Source organism: Xiphophorus maculatus, chromosome 11 (genome assembly GCF_002775205.1).
Source record: "Xiphophorus maculatus strain JP 163 A chromosome 11, X_maculatus-5.0-male, whole genome shotgun sequence".
In the NCBI taxonomy this organism is placed as follows: domain Eukaryota; kingdom Metazoa; phylum Chordata; class Actinopteri; order Cyprinodontiformes; family Poeciliidae; genus Xiphophorus; species Xiphophorus maculatus.
In genome coordinates, this window is record NC_036453.1 from 20,308,221 (window position 1) to 20,329,068 (window position 20,848).

Consider the following 20,848-nt stretch of genomic DNA (forward strand, 5'->3'; position numbering starts at 1 on the left):
ATAATCTTGCTGATCAGAGGTTTTTGGTACATCAATTTGTGGTGTTATAGTTGTTTTCGCCTTCACCAAATAAAATTTTGACCTCTTTAAGTAAGCTACCATCATTATATTATTATATCAGTGATAACCAAATCCTTCTACATTTTTTTTACTTGCATTTCAGACTCAATAAACCACCTGTATATGCCAGGTGGTTTATTGAGAAAAAAAAGAAAATAAACTATAAACCAGATGACAATTTATTAACTTTTATTTTATTCAGAAACAGACAAATCAATAATTGCAAAATATCTAAAAAAAAAAAAAAGAAAAAAAAAGTTCCCCTATACAAATATTGACTGTTGTGTGTTGACAACCTTCAGACCACTTTCACTTTAAAACCTGGGTAGTGTTAAAGCAAAGCATATTGTAATTTCAGTTTCCGGAGTTAGAAAAAAAATGAATTATGAATGTTCAATTTAAGTGACAGCTTTAGGTTCAACCGTGATCCATATACACAAAGGTCAAAAATTAAAAGTTAAACCACAGGGCAAACTAATGAACATTTCTAGCTATAAACGCAAAGCAGATTTTGTAATTACTATTAAAATCTCTAATAAAAAGTATTGTTGCAGAAAAGTTGAGATAAAAATACAAAAACCCTAACACACAGGTGTCAAACTCCAGTCCTCGAGGGCCGCTGTCCTACAGCTTTTAGATGTGCCACAGGTACAAAACACTGGAATGAAATGGCTTAATTACCTCCTCCTTGTGTAGATCAGTTCTCCCAGCCTTGCTAATGACCTAATTATTCTATTCAGGTGTGGTGCAGCAGAGGCACATCTAAAAGTTGGAGGACACCGGCCCTCGAGGACTGGAGTTTGACACCCCTGCCCTAACAGCACAGCTACAGTGTTTATTAGCAGTATTAAATACCAATTGCCAGCAAGTGAGTTCAGCATGCTTTGTGAGTTTAAATAGACTCCAAGCCTTTGGTCTTTAATCAGTACTTGGTGATAGTTTAAAAGGAAAATTATTAATGGAAAAAATAATTTAGTAGCTGGAAGATAAAAAGAACACAAACAGTAGCTTTAATCAAAAAAAGAAACATGCTGGCAGACAAAAAACAAGCAGATAAAAACCAAATTTAATCTAAAACTATGAATGTACAAAACTCTTCCTTTAAAATCTTACACGGGTGACAATGAAATCATTATCTGAGAAGAGTCAAGATGGTTCATAAAAACAGCACTGAAAGCACAAGTACAAAAAAAATAATAAAAAATTAACAAAGACAAATATTTAACAGAGGTTTCCGACTGCCGCCTGCTACACCACAAATGATGACTTCTGTTTGAACTCCCCCTGCGGAACAAAGCAAAACTCAATATACTCATTTTCATCCTGTGGAAATGACTTATTTTTAAAATAAAGATGAATTTTACTTACATTATCTTCCTCACCGCCACCACCAGCATACATTGATGGAGGCTGGTAGGCCGCACTTTGCTGCTTGTTGCTGAAAGTAAACAAGAAGATATGAAATAGAGGAATCAAATTAATAGATGTGTTGGAATCTGAAGCTTAGTGTAAGGAGATAAAAATAAAATATATATATGAAATTCATGAATTGTGTAAAACTTTCTTAGAAGAAAACAACCTAAAGTCTAACTTTCATATTCCACGCCGACATGGAATATGAAACTTGGCTGCGTTATCTCACACAAATCAACTGAACGGTTTTCTTTGAAATAGGGTCAGTTCATTTTCAGCGTCTTGCAAAAATATTCAGTGCCATCAACATTTTTATATTTTGTAACACTGCAACAGGAAAAAAATGTGATTTACTGGGATTTTAAGGTAATTGAGTTGAAGGAAAATTTTATTTTTCAAAAATGTACATGGGAAAGAAAAGAACATTGATTTCCAAGCTGTCCGTTGTGTTCAGAGGTTTTCATGACTACAATTTTCCAACAGACTTCTCAGGCCTTAAACTGCACACACATTTATGGTATGCTGGGTCTGAATACATGTGCATACCACTCTTATTTATTTTTAAATAAATAAATGAAAAACCGTATTTTCTTTACAGCTGACAATTTGCAGTACTTGGCGGCGGCGTGTTCAATAAAATCCCAACGACACACACTGAAGTGTGCAGTTAGATTGTGATAGAAAGTAAAAAGTTAAATCACTCTGGACACTTTTGCAAGGCACAGTGTAGAGAATAGATGCTCCTAAATGAGTATTTTAAATCCAAATTGATCTGTAATTTTTCCAAATGTTCTGCTCTCCCTTGACTCTATAATTAAAACATAATAGCCTAAAAACCAGACCAGTTTAGGTAACTGGTTTGCAGTAACTCAAACTAATAATCCACTGTCTGAAAATAGAAAACAGAACAAGAAAATTCTCTTACCTTTCACTTTTCACTGCAATAGAGGGAGGAAGGGTAAAAAAGTCAATTTAGTAAAACACTTGGTAAATTATGAAAACATAAATGTATAACCTGTGTTTCACAGCCTACATCTGACTTATAAGTTAATTACAACTGTGACAAAAAGTGCAAAATGAAAACTCAACTCTAACTTGCTAAACTAAAAAGACACTTGTGTGTTTTTGTCAGCTGCTAATTTAGTTACTTTCCATTTCTGCTTAGGATTAGGCATCTTGAGATATCCTCTTACTACTAAATAAACATAATAAAAGTACTACTACTGAAAACTTACAGGGAAGATATCCTTTCTTGTTGGCATACCAAAGGCCGCCTATCAAAAGGCCCAAGAACAGAAGGCCAAAGATAACCCCGGCAACAATTCCTCCAGTGTTTATGTCACCTTGAAGAAAACATCACATTGAAAATCATAAAAATAAATACATTTTTAAAAAATGAGCTAACATTTCCATATTTTGCCAAATCACTTCACTGAACTTTCTAACTCTGTCGAAGCAGAGCTACAGAGAAAGGGGAGAACTTACGGACTTCCATTTTTACACTTTTGCAGCTCTGGGAGGGACCGGCGTCGTTGCTCACCTCGCAGTAGTATTCCCCAGTGTCCATCTTGGTAACAGAAGGAAACACCTATATCCACACAAGTCATTTCATTACACAGCAAGTCCACAAACAGAATGTAAAAGATGGGCAAATGTAATGCAGCGTAATGGAGCATAGCCGACCAGCATTCCTGTTTTCGAATCCAGCTTGTAGGTGGCGTTTTTGAAGGCAACATTCTTGCTCGGGTCAGCAGGAAGGAGGGTGGTACCTTTGTACCAGTTGTATGTTGGTGGTGGAGAACTGTCAGGATCATGGCAGGTAAGGGCGACGTATGCATTTGTCGTCACTGTTTGGGGGATTCCACACTTTGGTACAGATGGCGGCACTGCGAAATACAAATAAATAAATAAAATACAAAGACAGAGATGGAGCATTTTTATATATTTTGCGCCCTCGAGTTAAAACTGGTAATACTAGTAGTAATTTTCCAAATTAGCGATAATTGGTATTTTAATCATGGTAGCTAATTGTGAGCATACCTTCTGTTCTCAGTATGTTTTTGTATGGCATCTAGAATTTTGTAGAATTTTACTTTGATTCCTCTACATCTTATAAATTCGCACAATTCACTAAAATGACATGAAACTAAGTTAAAATGCGTTTTCCCTCCTTACTGGACCAGCTGTAGTTCTCAGAAACATGCAATTTCTGGACCTTTCATTCTGTCACAATTTCAAAATTGTATTTGCCATGTAAACCAAATTAAATTGGAAGAATGTTGAAGCTGTAAAAAGACTGGATTTAAGCTAAATGGGATTACTAGAGATAAAACAGACGGTTTGTACAAATTTGCATAACTCCTTGTAGTAGCACACTGCAGTTTCAAAGTTCAGAAAAATGTAATTTACTAGGTAATATTTGACACTTTGTGGGGCACACTATCAGTTATTCCTGTCTTAGAAAACATGCAAGCTCTCATTGGGGTTTAGTAATAAATGTAAAATAACTGTTAAAGCAATGCTGTATTCTGTGTAATACAACAATAAATCACATCATAAATTGAAACGAGTTCAGTTTCATTTAAAGGACAATTTTGTTTACAAAGACATCAAAACTAAAAAGACACTTGTGTGTTTTTTCTGCTGTTTATTTTGGACATTTAAAATGTCTTCCAGTTCCAGTGTTAAATGTTCACTAAAAATTTAACTTGTTCATCTTTGAGAATGTGTTCTTGCATTACTATGCCTTTATCATTATATTGCTTGAAAATTATCTCAAAGCAACGTTATTATTGTTTAATGCAATAACTTCTGAGACAATTTATCGTCCAATAGAATTCAACAAATACATTTGCATCAATGAACAAAGTGCTACACCTATCATTTTATTTAGGAACATAATTATAAATCCATTTCGATAATTGATAACTAGTTCATTTCAACAGATTTCAAACTTCTGCATATTATATTTACTCCGCCTTGTGATTATTGTCTTCTAAGCTAACCAAGTGAGGAAAGGCTTGGATTGAAATTAGAAAAGGGGGCAAAATTATTAGTGCCTACAATAATAACGCAAATGTGTTGTTTCGGGAATGCTTACCCAGAACAGTCAGAGCCACCTTGGCATTCTTAGTCGGGCTACTGGAGCTGGACACATCACAGAAATACTCGCCGTTATCCTGACGAGTCACTTTGGAGAACCTCAAATTTGTGCTACTGAATATATTTACGCGATTGGCATACGGTTCTGTGGAGAAGAAGCACAATTACAGCCTTAAGAAACTAAATGCATTCATCAAAGCACTAGAGTGTAGGTCTCTTAGCTCTAATTTTAAGCTGGACTGGATCAATAAAAAATACATTCGTGTAAATTCTTTGTCTCAGTTATGAATTTAGGGATAATTTTTCATTAATTTGTGAGATATATTCTTGTAGTTATCAATACATTTATTCTTTTAGTACAGTTATTTTTACTTTAAATACATGCAATGTTCAGGATTGTGTAAACATTAAAATTGAAAAGTCATAGTGGAAATTCAGTTAGTGTTGGTTTAAATTGTTGGGTTTTTTTTAAAATAAATTGCATTAGTAAATAGTTGAATATGACTATGTGTATGCATTGCTCACTGCAGCTGGCATTGGTAAAGTTTCCTAAATCCTACTGAGAAGTCAATCCACTTGCCTGTTATTTTTTTGTCAAACAATACATAGTGTGTTGAGCCTTTTGAGTTTACGAATCTCCACTCCATCCTGACATCTGCACCGAAGTCTGCTGTGTATGAGCATGACATGTCCACACCTGGAAAAAAAAATAAAAATCACAACGCTAAAACTGTGAAAGAAACAATTTGTGAAGCACAAGACTGGCTGTTTATGCTAAACCTAAGTCACTACTTTTATTATTTTCTAAAAATAATAATAATTTTAGACCCAAATACTGGTCTGAGAAAGGCCAGGGAGAAAACAAATATTTCTGAAGTGTTAAAACAACTCTAGTCTTCTTACATAAGCAATTTTATAAACCATAAAGTTACCAAGAAGTTTACACCAAAAGGTTGTAGTCCTTAACACTGATTTTTCCAAGTGAAACATATTCAAAAAAGCTAAATTTATTGAAATAAAAGCAATCAAAAATAAAGTCAACAGGGATTCAGATAACTCAGCATCAACAGATGTAATTTTTTAACATATTGCTCCAATAAATAAACAGGGCTGAGATTAAAAACAGTGTTCGTTCCAGCACAGGATTATGGGATGTTTAGCAGAAGCAGAGAAACGCTATAATAGGTGTGTGTGGCGACACACACACACAAAAATATCAACCCCAGTTTTCATATCAGTATATCCCCCCAAAAATTGTCTTTTTGTTTTGTTTGAATGTCTTGTACAATCCGTTTGTCCTACTGCTGCTGTGACCTAAATCAGCATAAAAACATCAGCAGACTGGCTGTTTGCCGTCAGTTCACCACAGATCCAATGCAAACTAAGCAATTAACAGCATGAGGTTTGGACTGCTGCTTTTTATAAGTTACAACAGGAAACTGCTTTGTGTCCCTGTGTTGGTGGTGGGAGGTATTGGGTTTCGGGTAGAAAAGACCAACTATGTGTATGCATTGCTCACTGAAGCTGGTCTGTATTTTATACTATCAAAATCAAGAAATAATGTCAAACATTGTTTAAATGCAGCAATGAACTGAACATTATTGCTGAGTTTAGCATCAAGTCAAACAAAACTTGCTATGTGGTCGTAAAAGGCGACCACATGGAGATTTTGTCACTTTTAAAGCGGCAGTAACATGATGCAGTCATGTAACCAGTGTATTCACAAATACATTTAGGCTCACCTTCATTTTCTTTTACTCTCAGAGTTGGAGGTGAAGTTGTGACATCAAAACTGCTTCCACCTAGGCAGAAAAAGGTAAAATAATATTTAAAAAATATTACATTTAACATACACCAAAATGCAGACATGTGAGCAGAAAGACTCACTAAAAGGGTGATTTATTAAAATTTCTTTTTTTTAGTTTAAGTTGAGTAAGGTGACATAAAATAGAGCTAAAAGGCATAAAGTAACATCACAATAATAAACACCATCAGGCAGCAGTGTGATTGGACAAACTGAGTTATAGTCCTGAATTCCCATCATCTGAGGTCAGAGTTATGCTTGACAAGGCCTTAAAAAAATGCAGCTATTTATGGAGAAAGGAGGAGAAAACTAGGGCAGAAAATGAATAGTGATAAAAACTGTAATTTTGTTATGCTGTTTAAATAAAACATACAATTGTATGTTTTATTTGTACACAAGTACATAAGACACATTGTATCTTATGTAATACAAATATTTTGAAAAGCAACAAATGCGATGTAAAGTGCAGAAATGCCTCCCTTTAAAGTTATTCAACACTATTCTATGTACTAAATGACAGACATTAATATAATTAACGAATATATGAATATGAATCCTTACAAATTAATAAAATCTAAAAAATTGCAAGCAATACATTTTCTCTGGACAGTCATTGCAATGTTAAAGACTCAACACTCCCGTTCCAAATGTTGTTACAGTTGCAAACAATGCAATGAGGATGAAAGATCACACCCATGTAGTTTTGGAGCATGCTCTGTGGCTGCCACGCTCCACCGGAAGAGAAAAAAAAAAAAATCCCGTCATTCCTTTGAGCTGAGCGACAAGCTTTCGGTGAAACCGTCAGCTGCCTGGGTGAAACTGGCTCAGTTCAGGCACGGATCTACTTCCAAGACAGCCAAATTATTAATACTGATTGTCTGTCCTGCATCACTTTACGTTATATTAATACTATTACTTTAGAAAATACTTTAAACATGTTCCAACTTCTTCACTGCATCATGAAGCGCTCAGCTGAAGCTGAGTGCTGCAGGACTCATTTACTTATTAACCAGGTGCAAATTCATGCTGCTCTTCTCAAATGAAAGGTATTAGGAGAACAATTACAAATTAATCCACATCCTGGATGTAGTATTTTGAATGTTACATCATGGATTTGCTACTGCTGGCATTTCAACGGCAGACATCTTGGAAGCCTGCAGGCGCTCCTCACAGGAAGACTCGACTGAGATAATCGCACAGTCATAGTTTTGGTTTAGGGAGATAACGCTCCAAATAGAAACGACAGCAGCTCTCCCCCGCTTCCTTGTTTGTACAACTTGTGAGTTTCAGTGTGGGGACAATCTGTGACTTTCAAAATAAAGCACAGAGGGTACATTCGGGGCAGAGAGCAACCGAAAAGGCAGACATGATGAAATGGATTTAAGAAGAGGCATTCAATCCTTCAATAGAGCAGACTTAAGGTCACTGGGTTTCAGCTCCAGACATACTTGATTGAATCATGTGAATTAGCAGGACACTCATTTTAGTGTTGCAACAACAAACCACCTCGCGGCTCTGCCCCATGTTTAATAATAATTCATTGATCACATGAGTTGAAGAGGCTGCATGACATGACGGTTCCTGGGCAGCTTGGGGAGAATTTGATTTAAGATTTATGAGAATAAATTGTGACATCACTGCAAAAAAAAGATACACTTTACAAGAAATGTATATTTTTAAATGATGGAAGTTCCCCAATCTTTCAGAGTCCAGCGAACAAAATAACCAGTGAAAGAGAGATGTTACCTTGACTATCAGCTGACGATACCAGAAATAATATACAAAATAATATCAAGTTCCAGAATATTCTCTCTCTCTCTCGTGCCGTTTTTGTAATTTTCTTTTACATTTACATCATAAATAAACACGAGAATTCATTTATTTTATTTGCTAGTAAATTTTCCACTCATTCATGTCATTTTGGTGAAAGTTGTCAGAATACTAAGAGAATCTTGAGACCAAATATTTGTTCTCTGGCAATTAAAGGTAGATTCCCAAAACCCTCAAGTTTGAGAACATGTGTAAAGAATTAAATATCTTGTTCTATTAACAATATGTCATTGTAAAAATATTACTTTTTAATCTATATTATTACTGTAATTTTCTATTAAATTAGTTTAGTCTACAAATGGTGTAATGCTTGATATTACCATAAAGTCATTACAGTATTCATAAATATACTATTCAAATTTTTTTTATTATATTTACTACTATATCATTTTATTTTTTACACTTACGTTTATTATTACAATCATCTTTAATACTGTTGTCTTTATCATGCAAAATATTTTCAAAGTCACCTTTTATTTTTTACCAGTGATGTGATTATGATCTTGCATATTTTTTCTTCATCCCCAACTTAATTTTTAATTTTTTTCCCCAATTTTGTTTAGGTTGTCATTTTAATTAGAATTTAAATTTTGACTTTTATCATCATAAACATGCTTTTCGATACTTTTTTATTGAATTGCTTGATATTTGATAGCAACCGCCTCCACAACTCAAATAAATTTTTTAAAACTTCTTTTATCTTCTAATTTGTTTGCATTTATCTTATCTTCATATACTGATTTTTTACATCCATTTCTTCAATTTGTAATTTGATTATGATAATACCAGTTCACCTTTTGAATCGTGTTTTTTTTGTTGTTTGTTTGTTTGATTAACTTTGCAAAACAAAAAGAAGGAAAAAAGAAAGCACTGCTTCGCGTTCGCCCATACATCTGAATAAGGGCGTTGGTTGTACACTTTCCAGAAATTGTTATTGGTACAAACAACTCACTGTTATATTAAAGAGCATCCGTTTTTGGAATATACATTTCAACTTACCATCTACATAAATTAAAAAAAATACACTCAATGAAAGTAAAACTGGAACTTTTTAGTACAACCGGCCAAGCTTTCGCTACTCTTTGTGTATTGTAGTAATACAGACAAGTTAGGGCCATCGCTTCACAATAAAACTTATTAACCCTCGACTAACTTTAAACCAGAAAAAGGCTGAAAGCAACTCACCTGTCGCGGCGCACAGAAACAAAAGCAGCGAAACGAGGCGCCCCATGTTTCTTCGCTGTTTTCTTTCACACACTCGGTCCTCTCCCGTATTTATGCCTAAAATATGAAGATAAAGTTCCACAAAATAATCTTCACGTCGAGTAAATAGCTTAGTTTCGCTCTTTTGCTGCTTCTTTTCCAAGAACTTCACCAGCTCGAGCTGCTTGCCTCTCACCTGTAAGGTTCCTACCTAAGGTGACAAGAAGAGCGGCTCACTTCCGGGTTATCAGAGCTCAACAGGTGACGTGACGACAGAGTGGAAAAACAGGTCGGGACTGAAACGAAGCCACCACATTTACACACAGGGGCAGGGAAAACAGAGGAGAACAGGACGAAGAAGAAGAGGAAGAAAACAGAATCCTGTTTGAATTGTCCAGCTGCGTGGCGTGGGGGGGTTCACTTCCACTGAATTTTCTGTTTGTGTGTTGAAGGTGTGTAGCTTCCTTCCTTCCTCCCTTTCTCATTCTTGAGACGATAAAGGTTATTATTCTTTTTGTGAGGTTTCCCCCCTTCCAAAGTGATGTTTGATCCCACATGTGCACTGTTTGTGTCCACTAACATGTGGTGAAGGGTTTGTATTTGCATAACCTAGATATGACTTCTTCCATTAAGAGTTAAACATTTCACAATACAGCAGTGTCAGCTGAACACTGCTCCTTCTCATGGACTCCCTTTATAATTCTGAATTGCGACAATTTGTTCTAAACTGAGCTAATTTTAAGAATTGTGCAACAATTTAACAGCTGTTTTCCAGAAACTGGTAAATGCTACTACAATTAAAGCTCATACTAACCTTCTGTAAACATTGCCAACCACTCCTTGTGAGTTTGAAAAAAATATTTTTATGAATTGTGTCAGTATCATTTATGTTTTTTGTACCTCTGGATCTAGTTGAGATCAACGCCTTGTTTATCTCTGTTATGGATTCTGTCTTTTCTTCTATCTCCTTTAGCCTCTTTTATCTGCTTACACTCTGCAGCTTACATAACCATGTTTATGTATGACTGCCATCGATTGGTACAAAGGTAAGTGGTGAACTGTTAGAAGTTAAAACATAAGAAAAAGTTATGCCGTGTAATGTAACTTTCAGAATAATACAACATGGCGCTTTTCAGGGAACACAAAGTAGGTTAGCAATGTTCAGCTGTTGAACTGTTGTCTGACGAAAAGTAGCGTGTTTCTACAAAAATGCCAAGAAAAAGGCAATTAACAATAGAAGAGAGGCAGACCATCATACCTCTTAAAATGTTGGCTTTTCCTACAAAGAAATGGCAAAGAAAGTCAAGAGGTCATTGAGTTCCCTTCACTGTTAAAAAGCCAATTCTGAACCAGGGGACAAGTTTCTGAGAAATTAAGTTTCTGAATACGCTGAAGTTTGTTGTGATGCGACAAAATGCGTAAGAGGGTGTGAATGCTTTTCAAGTTCCTTTTGTTTACAGGGAAGCGAAAGAGTCTGATAAACATTGTGGAATCCAGTGTGAGATATCTGAGGTGTGATGCGAAGGGAAGAAACCAGAGAGCAAACTCCTCAAACCTGAATAGCAGCTTATTTGATAGACATGAATGTTTAAGCAGCACTCTGAGGGTTGCTTCATTCGTAATGCAGAGGCTGGCTAAATGTTTAACTACACGTGTAGTGCATATGTAAGTAGTTCTGCTCTTTCCTCTTTTTCAAGACAATCATCTGTACCTGAGAGCTACTGTGCTCAAATCTCTCTAGATTATCCAGAGTCCTGGGTATTTTCCTATACTATCCTCTCTTTACCTACAAGTTTGCAGGAATAAGGTTTGGGCAAAAAGATGACCACATAGGAAGGTTGATTTTGTGTATTTTGATTTGTTTCTGTGCTGAATTGGCCACATGATGTCCTGTCCTATCTTACTTTCTCTTAAACTTCCCCAAGTATTTAAAGGAGTTTGTAATTGCAACAATGTTTGCTACAAGAGTCTTTGGGGAAAAAAGACAACAGACCCACCACCACCAAGTGGACGGCTGTGTTTTTCCACATCCTCATTGTGTCAGTCATGTTTGTTGATAAAATCTTAACTTTTCTTTTATTTGGCCAAAGCACACAAATCCACTGAACCTTTTTTTTAAAAAAAAAAAAATCAAATTATAAATTATGTTTGCAAACAGATATAAAATGTTTCATGTCAGCATCACTCTCAGTAGTTTGCATGGCTGCACATTTTGCTGCAGTCACAGATTAGTAGTTGGGATTTTCTGAAATTATTTTAATCGGGTAAACAATCCATTTAAAATATGCTAGTTACATTCATTTTTTAATGAACTTTTCTATCTCATGTTTACAACAATTCCTGTTTACAAATAGATTGAATTTCTAGGAAAAAAATACCAAAAAAAATGTGTCCCCCGTTTGTTCACAGGATTATAAAGCAATCAGTAACAGATTCAAATGTACTGAGATACTTTTGCAAAGCAGAGACTGTCATTCCTCTTTTTCACTTCAGTTTATTGTCAGTATACAGTTCATAGTACAATAGTGCTTTTCAGTGCATTGATATGATTGTGCTTTTGCTACACACCACCTATTTAACTATATACATGAGTAAAAACACTTTACATTATTAGTTCCTCTTAAATGAAATAACTGCTAATTAAACTCGTAGCATCTAAGTTGCATTCAACAAGCCTTGGCCGAACATGGGAGTCTCAGGCACAAATGTGAGGCAAAATAACAACCTACTTTTGGTTTTTCCTTGTAATCCCATTACAGAAGTCAACAGAACACCAGAGAGAAATTATTGCTCATGCATGCATATCTGTGCTCCACCACTAAAAGCCTCTGAAGTTCAGTTTGGATCTCCATCGGTGTTCTTTGTAGCCCTATTTCGATTCCTATCGACAAACAACTGCACCCTCCCGGCTGCTTGACCTGCGTGGCTTGAGGTCACCACGGTCTGCCCTTGGTCTTTGACAGCCAGCCAAGAAGAGACACATGGGACAGATTTCCGTCAGCGGGATAAAGACGTTGCCTACCTTTAAAAGAGGTGAAACTCAGCAATAATTCATTATTGCAGCGCGCCAAGTTGCATAACTTTGGAGCTGGATAGGATTTTTAGCTGAGATATGGCATAGCTAAAGAAGTTGTCACACTTCGTTTAAAACCCCCTTACAACCGCATCGTAGATATAGATAAATATTATCTTATTAACAAGACTAGAGGCTAAAGCTTTATATCTTCGAGGTACTAACTGCAGCTAAAACTGTTTTCAGATATTAAACAGGCTGAAATTTGGGTCGTATTCATGCATTTTGCTCAGTAAAGTCTCTCAGGACCTAATAAGCCCCATCACTCTCCTATAGGTGAAAGTATTGTAGAGTACAAAGAGTATGCAGCAGTTTCTGTGCTTAGTATCGAGTGTATATAATGCAGAGGATACAGCCCTATGACAAAACCAACATTCATTATACGTACATTCAGTTTGAACTATTGCACTTTGTGCATACACACAACTTGAAGAGAGTCCAGTATTCGTCGCCAAGTGATTGTGGAAGCAAGTGTTAGCATATGCAGCTGTATGGCGCCTGCTTCACAGCAGCGTAGGAAGAGTCATCAAGGTCAGCAGTAGGCCACTGCAGCTTTGTAACAGGACACTCCACGCTGAGCAGGGAAGCAGGAGCTCTGTAAAGTTTTAAAAAAGGGGGTAAAATATTAACATTTCAGAAGAATGACGGCTTCCCTTGTTTTTTTGCAAGTAAAATAACAGGAAGTGCACAGCTGCAGAGAACAATGACTGTGACGGGCGGGCAGCTTACTTTTCTCCACCACTGAGGTTTTGGTGGCTGCGGCTGAGTCGCCCAGCCTGATGTTGCAGGTGAAGTTGGACTTGCCTTTGGGCAGGTTCTTGAACAGCAGGCGGCAGACGTTGCCTGGAAAGATACGGGCTTTGGCGCGGTTCTTGTAGGGGGCGTGCTGCTCCTCGTCCGGGTCGGTGGTGTCGAGGAGCCTCTCGCCCTGCGTGTATTTGCAGAAGGGTTCCGGTGACTCCGCTGGAACTGCGTACTTGCAGTCCATCCTGAGGTTGTTCTCGGCCAAGGAGCAGTAGGACAACTGGACCACCTTCTGAGCCGATGCAAAGCCTGGCGCCAGAGGATGTTAGAAGACACGCTTTATGTGTACTTGGGAAAACTTATAACGTCAGGAAAGGCACAATTTGCACATCATCTTACCAAAGAGTAACACTGTAATCAGTAGGAACATTCTCCCAAGATTCCTGGAGAAACACACCAAATAAATCATCCAAAAATCATCCAATTAAACCAGCGCAAACACACGCATAATGCTTTTCTTTTTTGCTTCAGAGTCTCTGCATCAGAGATGCTCCAAACAAATAAAGCTGACTGTGCTGTAAAGATCAGATTCAGATACAGGAGGCATGAATATCACATTTCTTGTAGCTCTGCAGAAAAAGTACAGTAACACCCATCTGATCACAAAACAGCCTCACTGTTTACGCTGCAAAGACACGGAGCTGCAAACTTCACTGGTGAGTTGCCAATATTGACGCATTCCTTTGTCTAACCTCTGTGGACGGCACAGAATGATTATTCATCTATTCACACTGAATATATTAAGAACACACACCCCCACACCCCCACACACAAGGCGGTCCAGCAAAATTTAATTTGACTCACACAGACCTTCTCATTAAAAGAAAAATGCTTCATTGCAGTTTGGAGCCAAACACTTTCATGCCGATGAACAGAATGAAAGAGGAGCAGCCTGTGTAGCGCACTTCGGTAGATCTGATTGACATGACTGAGTATGAATCATGCTCACCTTCTCTGATGCATTTTGAGTCCTCCTCAGTGTTCTGCAGTGTGATGCCGGGGGTAGATACAGTAGAGGTCGGCTTACAGAAGAAACGGAGGGGAGAGGGAGGGGGACAAAAAAGGGAGGAAGAGAGGGAGGACAGGGGGAGCGAATGCTGCTCCAGTGGACTTTCGGGACATTTCAGTGCTGTATGAGGTTTGCTATTGATTTTTATTTTTTCTCGCCTCTGTTTTACCAAGGCACAGAGGATCATATGTCAATACACAAACCTTATGCTCCAAATTCACAGACTCAGGCTGCTGAATCTGAGAGACATCTGGGATGTTCTGACAAGTATTTACAGTGAGATTAAATTAGACTCAAGTGGACTCTGCTTACTTATTGCATGACTTCAGCAGCATTTGGACTCTTTTTAGGGGTATACACTAAGTGTAAATAAAAATGCATTCTAATATTTTTATTTGTGAAACAAATCCATAATAATGAACTACTTTATAACAATTCCCAATTACAGACTAGAGTTTATGTCTGACATCCAAGGGAGCATCCCAAAGTCATAACCACTGGTGACCAACAAATATGTTTATATATATTGTCTTCAAAAACTTCTTCATACTGCAAACAAAAGAGGGCCAAAATTCCTCTACAGTGATCTAAAAGACTCTTCCAGTCACAAACACTTTAAGGTGCTTGTCTAATGACTAAGCAGTCATTAGATTTATGAAGCAATTGTGTTTTTCACATAAATAAGTTTAGGTTGGTTTGAGAAGCCAGTTCTACTTTAATAAATTAAATCGTGATTTGAAAGCTTTTTGTTCTGCTTCAAGTCATCTTTTAATTTAGAAGTTGTTTGATGATCTGAAGCATTTAAGTGTGACAGAAAGGTAAATAATAATAATAATAAAAAAACCTGCAATTACTAAATACTATTTTACAGCACATATGGTTGAAACATGGTAAAGGCAGCATCATGCTGTGGAGGTGCTTTTCTTAATAATAGGATGTGAGCATTTCGTCTTAGTAGTATTGTATATATAAACATTCAGAGGTTGCATGTAGCTGTAAGTTGTGAGGACTGTTGACTTGAAGTAAAAAAGGTTCAAATCGTGACAGTGTGCATTTGTGCCTGGAGTTTGTGTGTCCTTCTTGTGTGTGTAGTTCCTGCTGGGATACTCCAGTTTCCACTGACAGTCACAAAAATCTTTTTGTTTAGTTAACTGCATGACTTTGTGTTGCCTGTGATGGACTAGCAACATGTTGAAGGTGCGTCCTGCCATACCAATTGGCACTAACCAATCGCACACCCGGACAAGTTTGTATATTTCCACAACCTATCACAAAAAACTAAATTAGGACAAATATTTAACTGGTATGTCATCGAACTAAGACATGAACAGAATGGATTCAAATGGGAAACAATGCCAGAAATGTCGCTTTTGTAAGAAGGATGGAATCATTTATCAAGATACAAATAAGACACTGTAACACTAAACTATTTTTGTAATTTCATGAAAACCTTTGCAAAACACAGTCAAAATACTTGTGTATTTTCTCTCTCTCTGCCTTCAGTGTGTCAATCCCACAGCTTGAGCTTTGTGGAGCCTTTCACTGACATCTATGTGATTTCAATAAAAAAAACATATTAAATTTAAATGTGATGCTTCAATTGTTAACTGTGTGTTGTACGACTTTGTACTTTTGTGTTTTAATGATGTAAAGCACGTTGAACTGCCTCGTTACTAAAATGTGAAATAAACTTAACAATAATATCAAATAAACTTGACTGACTGATTAAAGTTCACAAAATAAAATAACATGAGAAGTAAAATTATTATTTTAACACTGAAGCACGTTGGAAACTTATAACTGATCACCAGAGTAACACAGTACTACTGCACAACGCTGCCACAGTGCTAGCTAGAGTAGCTTCCATGTTGGGCTTCATTACAACGAGCTAACAGATTAGCTGTTTGCTACTCTGCTAACACACATCTAGCAGAGTAGCACACATTAGCTGTTTGCTAGCAGAGTAGCACACATTAGCTGTTTGCTAATCTGTTAGCTCGTTGTAATGAACCCCAATAGAATCCACAGCTAAAGTGTCATCATTTACTTTCACGCTAACTGGGATTCTGCAAGGTAAGTTTAGTTTTGATCTGTGTGGCATCGGTCACCTGCCAATATGCTCTTTAAAAACATTTACCAGGGGTTTATATATTTATGGCTCCCATTTAGTGTATAAACAAGATGAACTGCACCTTCACTACAGTCCATATTGTGTAATTCACTGAGCTAAACCTACAGTATCCTCTGCATCTCCTTCACACGGCTCATCCATTTTGTCAAGGTCCTTCCTGGACAGCCGGTGAACAACTGGCCCGCTGAAGTGATCTCATGGGACACAGACAGAAGTCCGAGAGCAGCACAATCCACAGCTGTCTGTGACACTGCATGCCACTTTCTTTACGCTGTCTTTTTATGTCACGCATTAACACTTCTTCTTCTTCTTTGTTTGTTCACATGTCTTATATGGTTTGAAAATATATATATTTATTGCTGAGAAAGCAGGTTGTGGGGATTCCTGCCAAGAGTATTCGACTGGGACTCTGTGGCTGTGATCCGGGCTGCTCCACTGGCTGCTGCTGCCGCTACACTGCAGATGAAAGAAGAGCCTTCGCCTGTATTACTCACTCAATTAAACTATGCAACTGAGTGATTTGCTGCTTGCTACCCTGCTAGATGTTAATTAGATTTTACCCTTTCAGTTCAACACTGGCCAAAAATCTGTAACACATCGGAGTGAGTGGGATATCTTAGACACTGCATAGCCCACATCCTACATTTTAAACGAGAAGGGGAAAAAATGTTAACATGCTTTTGCTCGGACAGAAATTACTCCCTGTAAGGTTGGGATTCTTTCTTCTTTTTTTTCTTTTTTTTTGCAGAGGAGTCTGTGAGGAGTCACATGCTCAATATGGATGACCTGATAATTTAATAATGTTTTTAAAATGTCCAGAATTCTGAAAAAAGCTAATGAAACAACACTTAATTATTTTTTCTGCAATGGAAATGAGTCACAATCTCGATATATTCCAACAAATATATGAAAATATATGAGGAAGTGAAAAAACAAACAAACTCCAGAGAAAAAGTATGTAGAGACAACACTTGGGCGTTTGTGCGCCACCAATTTGCAAACGATGCACAATTAGAACAAACATAATGGTGCCGTTATCATAATAGAGCCGTATGTTTCCCTCTTCAGAGCAACCTGACTCTTTCCATGTTTTATTTTTCATCCTCATCACAACAAGCCTCTCCAGCTGAGTCTCTATCCGTAAACTGTCAACAAGTGCCCAGCTTGAACAGTGAAACTCGCTGATGACTCTGCAACCAATAAAACAGGAGTTTCCTGATATTACGCAATCACCTTGCTGCTACTTGGAAGGTTGTTGACTGCAATAGAATAGTACCTGGAAAAACATTCAGAGGCCTTTAACTTTTTCACATTTTGTCACAGTTTTATTGATATTTCAGTTCACTGACCAACACAAAGTAATACACAAAGTAGTAGTGAAGTTGGATGAAAATTATGCAAGGTTGCATTTAGCTTTTCTTTCTTTTTGTTATATAATTTTGAAAGGCACTGGTGACTAATGTAGTCATGTCAACAGACCTGAGCTGTGGGTCTCTGCTGCTCCTCCAGAGTTGTACTGGGATCTTGCCTGCTTGTCTGAATAAAACTCCTCTTGCTTAATCTCTGGGTTTTCTTAATTTAGGTCAGGCCCTGTTAGGTTTACAGGCAAACGATGCTCTTTCCATGCCAGATGATGGATTGAACTTTGCTCTGTGAGACATTTAAAACTTGAGATATTGTTTTATGATCCAACCGTGTATAAACTTCACAATAACTTTATCCCTGACATGTCTGCTTGCTCACTAATGTTCTCTAGGAAATCTTCACAGAGCAGCTCCATTTATAGAGTTGGCTCATGTTTGTTAACTAGATAAAAGCATCTGATTACAGGAGGTTTTAATTAGCAGCTTCTGAGTAAAGGAGGCTAAATACACATAGATTTTAGTTTCTCCTCTCTTTCATGCTGTTGAGTTGGGCTGTTATATGAAATGTCAATACAATACACTGACGTTTGTGAGTATAAAGTAACAAAACTGTAAAGGCTTCAAGATATGCGAATACTTTTACAAGGCTGTCTAGAATCAATTAAGAGGACTTAGAGTATACTCACTTTAACACATTTACTTACAATAAGTACTTTCATTATGTAACATTTTACATAATTCTACTTATCTTGGGGTGGATTTCCAGTCATTTAGGACAGGATAATTATAAATGTTATAAATAAAGACCAGAGAAGTGCAGTTGCCTTCATTTACAACTCTCAATAAATATGTTTATGATTTATGAAAGAAGGATTATAATGTATTTAGAATAAACACATATAGTTTTCGATTCAAGAAGAAGTTTTGGATTCAAGCAGAAGTTTTGGTGTTACAGGAAGTCCTCTTAATCCATATATAAAGAAGAGACACACTTTTCTCTTTTCTTTAACACCAGATGTCACCCAAGTTGAACTTTTTGTTTTCCGGTTTTGTTGGTAGATGGTCCTGTTTTCGTCCTGCAGGGGGAGCTCTTGTTCTAGGCACTGATGGGATTTGAGCATCTCCACCTTCCCTAATAAATAAATGTGCTTCTTCCGCACTTATGAAAGTAACATTTAGCAGAACATTTACTAAACTGACCGTTTTTAACTACTTAAGTGTTTAAAAATTTCACCTGTTATATTGAGAGTTTCGATACGCACCAATCAAATACACTGACAAACCCCCCCCCCAAAACCCCGTGTGATTTAGAAAATAAGCTTAAGTAAATGTATGAAATGAATAAATGTTATCCCTGGCTGTAGTGTGCCTGTGTGTTTAAGCGCAGGCTCGCTGTTCAGGGCCACATACCCAGTCAGTCAGTCAGTCAGTCAGTGGATCCTGCTGGTGCTGATGCTGCTGCGCACAGCGGCGCATCAGCGCAGCAAAGCCCCACATGCCACTCGGGGACCAAACATCAGGTAAGAGCGGCGACTCTCTGCTTCTGGACAAAATCAATCAGACTCAGATTTTAGGAAACGTGTCGTGTCACGGCGGCTTTGCATGCGATGAAGGCGAGTTGCATGGCTGCCGGGGTGTTTCACCTGCAGAGGACAAACTGCGCATGGAGGGGGAGCTGTGCAGTTTGCTGCAGTGCAATGAGACCGCATAGGCGTAGTCCTGTCTGCATTTAGGCTGCAGGTAGAGCGGCACTGCCAGGCCCTTATTTTGGGGTTTCAGTGTGGCAATATGTAGGTTTTTATGTTTGCTTTTGGTGTCGCTATTCAATTATTTTCTCATAATCATATACTGCATTGCATTACGTGGTAACTTTCTCATGCTATGTCCCGTATTAAACTTTGCCTGGCAGGACTGTGGTGTGAAGGTCTGATCGGACAGAAACCCATCGCCATGGAGCTGCATCTGCTGGTCACGGTTTGCCTCCTCTTTGGCAAAATAATGATTACTCATCAAACTCACAGTATGTCATTTTCTTTCTGTCTTTTTTTTTTTTTAACTTAGCTTATATATTTTCAAAGGTTGATGGGTTTGCAGGCCACTGTGTTTATCTCATCAATCTAACAAAATCTGTAAAATGTAAGATAAATAATTAAAAACATATATTTTAGTGCTGTATCTGTCACAAATCAGCTTCAAATTTTAAATTCTTTGAAAGAACAAAACCAATATTTCAACAGCTTTTTTTTATGAGGTTATGTAATTCTCATGTCAAGCGTCAAGCCTTACTCAGCAAAAACATTCAGCTGCAGCGTTATGTTTAACATGGGAGCATATAATTATTAGTAATAATGATGATATTCCCAGTTGTTTCTCCTGAATGTCACATTTTATCCTTCCTCTGTCACAATCCTTGTTTAGGTTTTGGTTTTTATTTGTGTTTACGTTTTAATAATTTCCTTGTTTTGTAGGTCTTGCTTTGTTCAGTTTGTTTCTCAGCGTTCACTTCTGCTGGAAAAGCTTAGTATCTTTATTCTGGTGTTCTTGGTGCATTTGGGCTTATTTCTCTTAGATTTGTGAAAAAGTATCCTTAAGAAGACACTTAGTATAAATAAAGTGTGTGTTTAATCTACGGAATAGGTTAAAGAATCATGATGACAAAGAAACACATCATAACCACAGTGGAATGTGGTAGTGGCAGCATGGTGCTGTGGGGATCATTTTCTTCAGCAAGAACTGTGAATGTGGCCAGAGTTAATAGAGCGATAGATGGATCTAAAAAATACAACATAGCTCTTTACTCTACTTGCTTTATTCTGCCGTGATTTATGTTTAGTTTATTCTACCTCACTTTTGTGGCAAAAACTGAACCAGAATGGCTTTTTGAATAACATTAACCTTAAGGGAACATATATAGATTTATAAATTGGATTGAATGATGAGTTCAAAAATTTTTTACAATTGTAAACCACCTTTAAAAACTGTTCAAAAAGGAGGTTATTGGTAAATAATGTTGTATAGGATGGGTGCCTCGAAGACCAAAAATGACATCGATGAT

General features: G+C 37.2%; 1 protein-coding gene across 2 annotated transcripts; it reads right to left on the reverse strand.

Annotated features, from left to right (window-relative positions):
- Window positions 1-799: 799 nt before the first annotated feature.
- LOC102237871 (junctional adhesion molecule A-like) lies at window positions 800-9,851 on the reverse strand. Of its 2 annotated transcripts, XM_023341672.1 has the most exons (11): window positions 9,609-9,851; window positions 9,395-9,490; window positions 6,318-6,377; window positions 5,156-5,272; window positions 4,574-4,720; window positions 3,157-3,359; window positions 2,959-3,061; window positions 2,709-2,816; window positions 2,399-2,411; window positions 1,429-1,498; window positions 800-1,344 (listed from the first exon to the last, which is right to left on the reverse strand). In XM_023341672.1, the coding sequence occupies exons 2-11, from the start codon at window positions 9,438-9,440 to the stop codon at window positions 1,309-1,311; spliced, it is 903 nt and encodes a 300-aa protein (XP_023197440.1). In that variant the 5' UTR covers window positions 9,441-9,490; window positions 9,609-9,851; the 3' UTR covers window positions 800-1,308. The 2 variants fall into 2 exon arrangements, with proteins under 2 accessions (XP_023197440.1, XP_014325695.1); XM_014470209.2 differs by having other exon boundaries at window positions 9,395-9,617.
- Window positions 9,852-20,848: the final 10,997 nt, after the last annotated feature.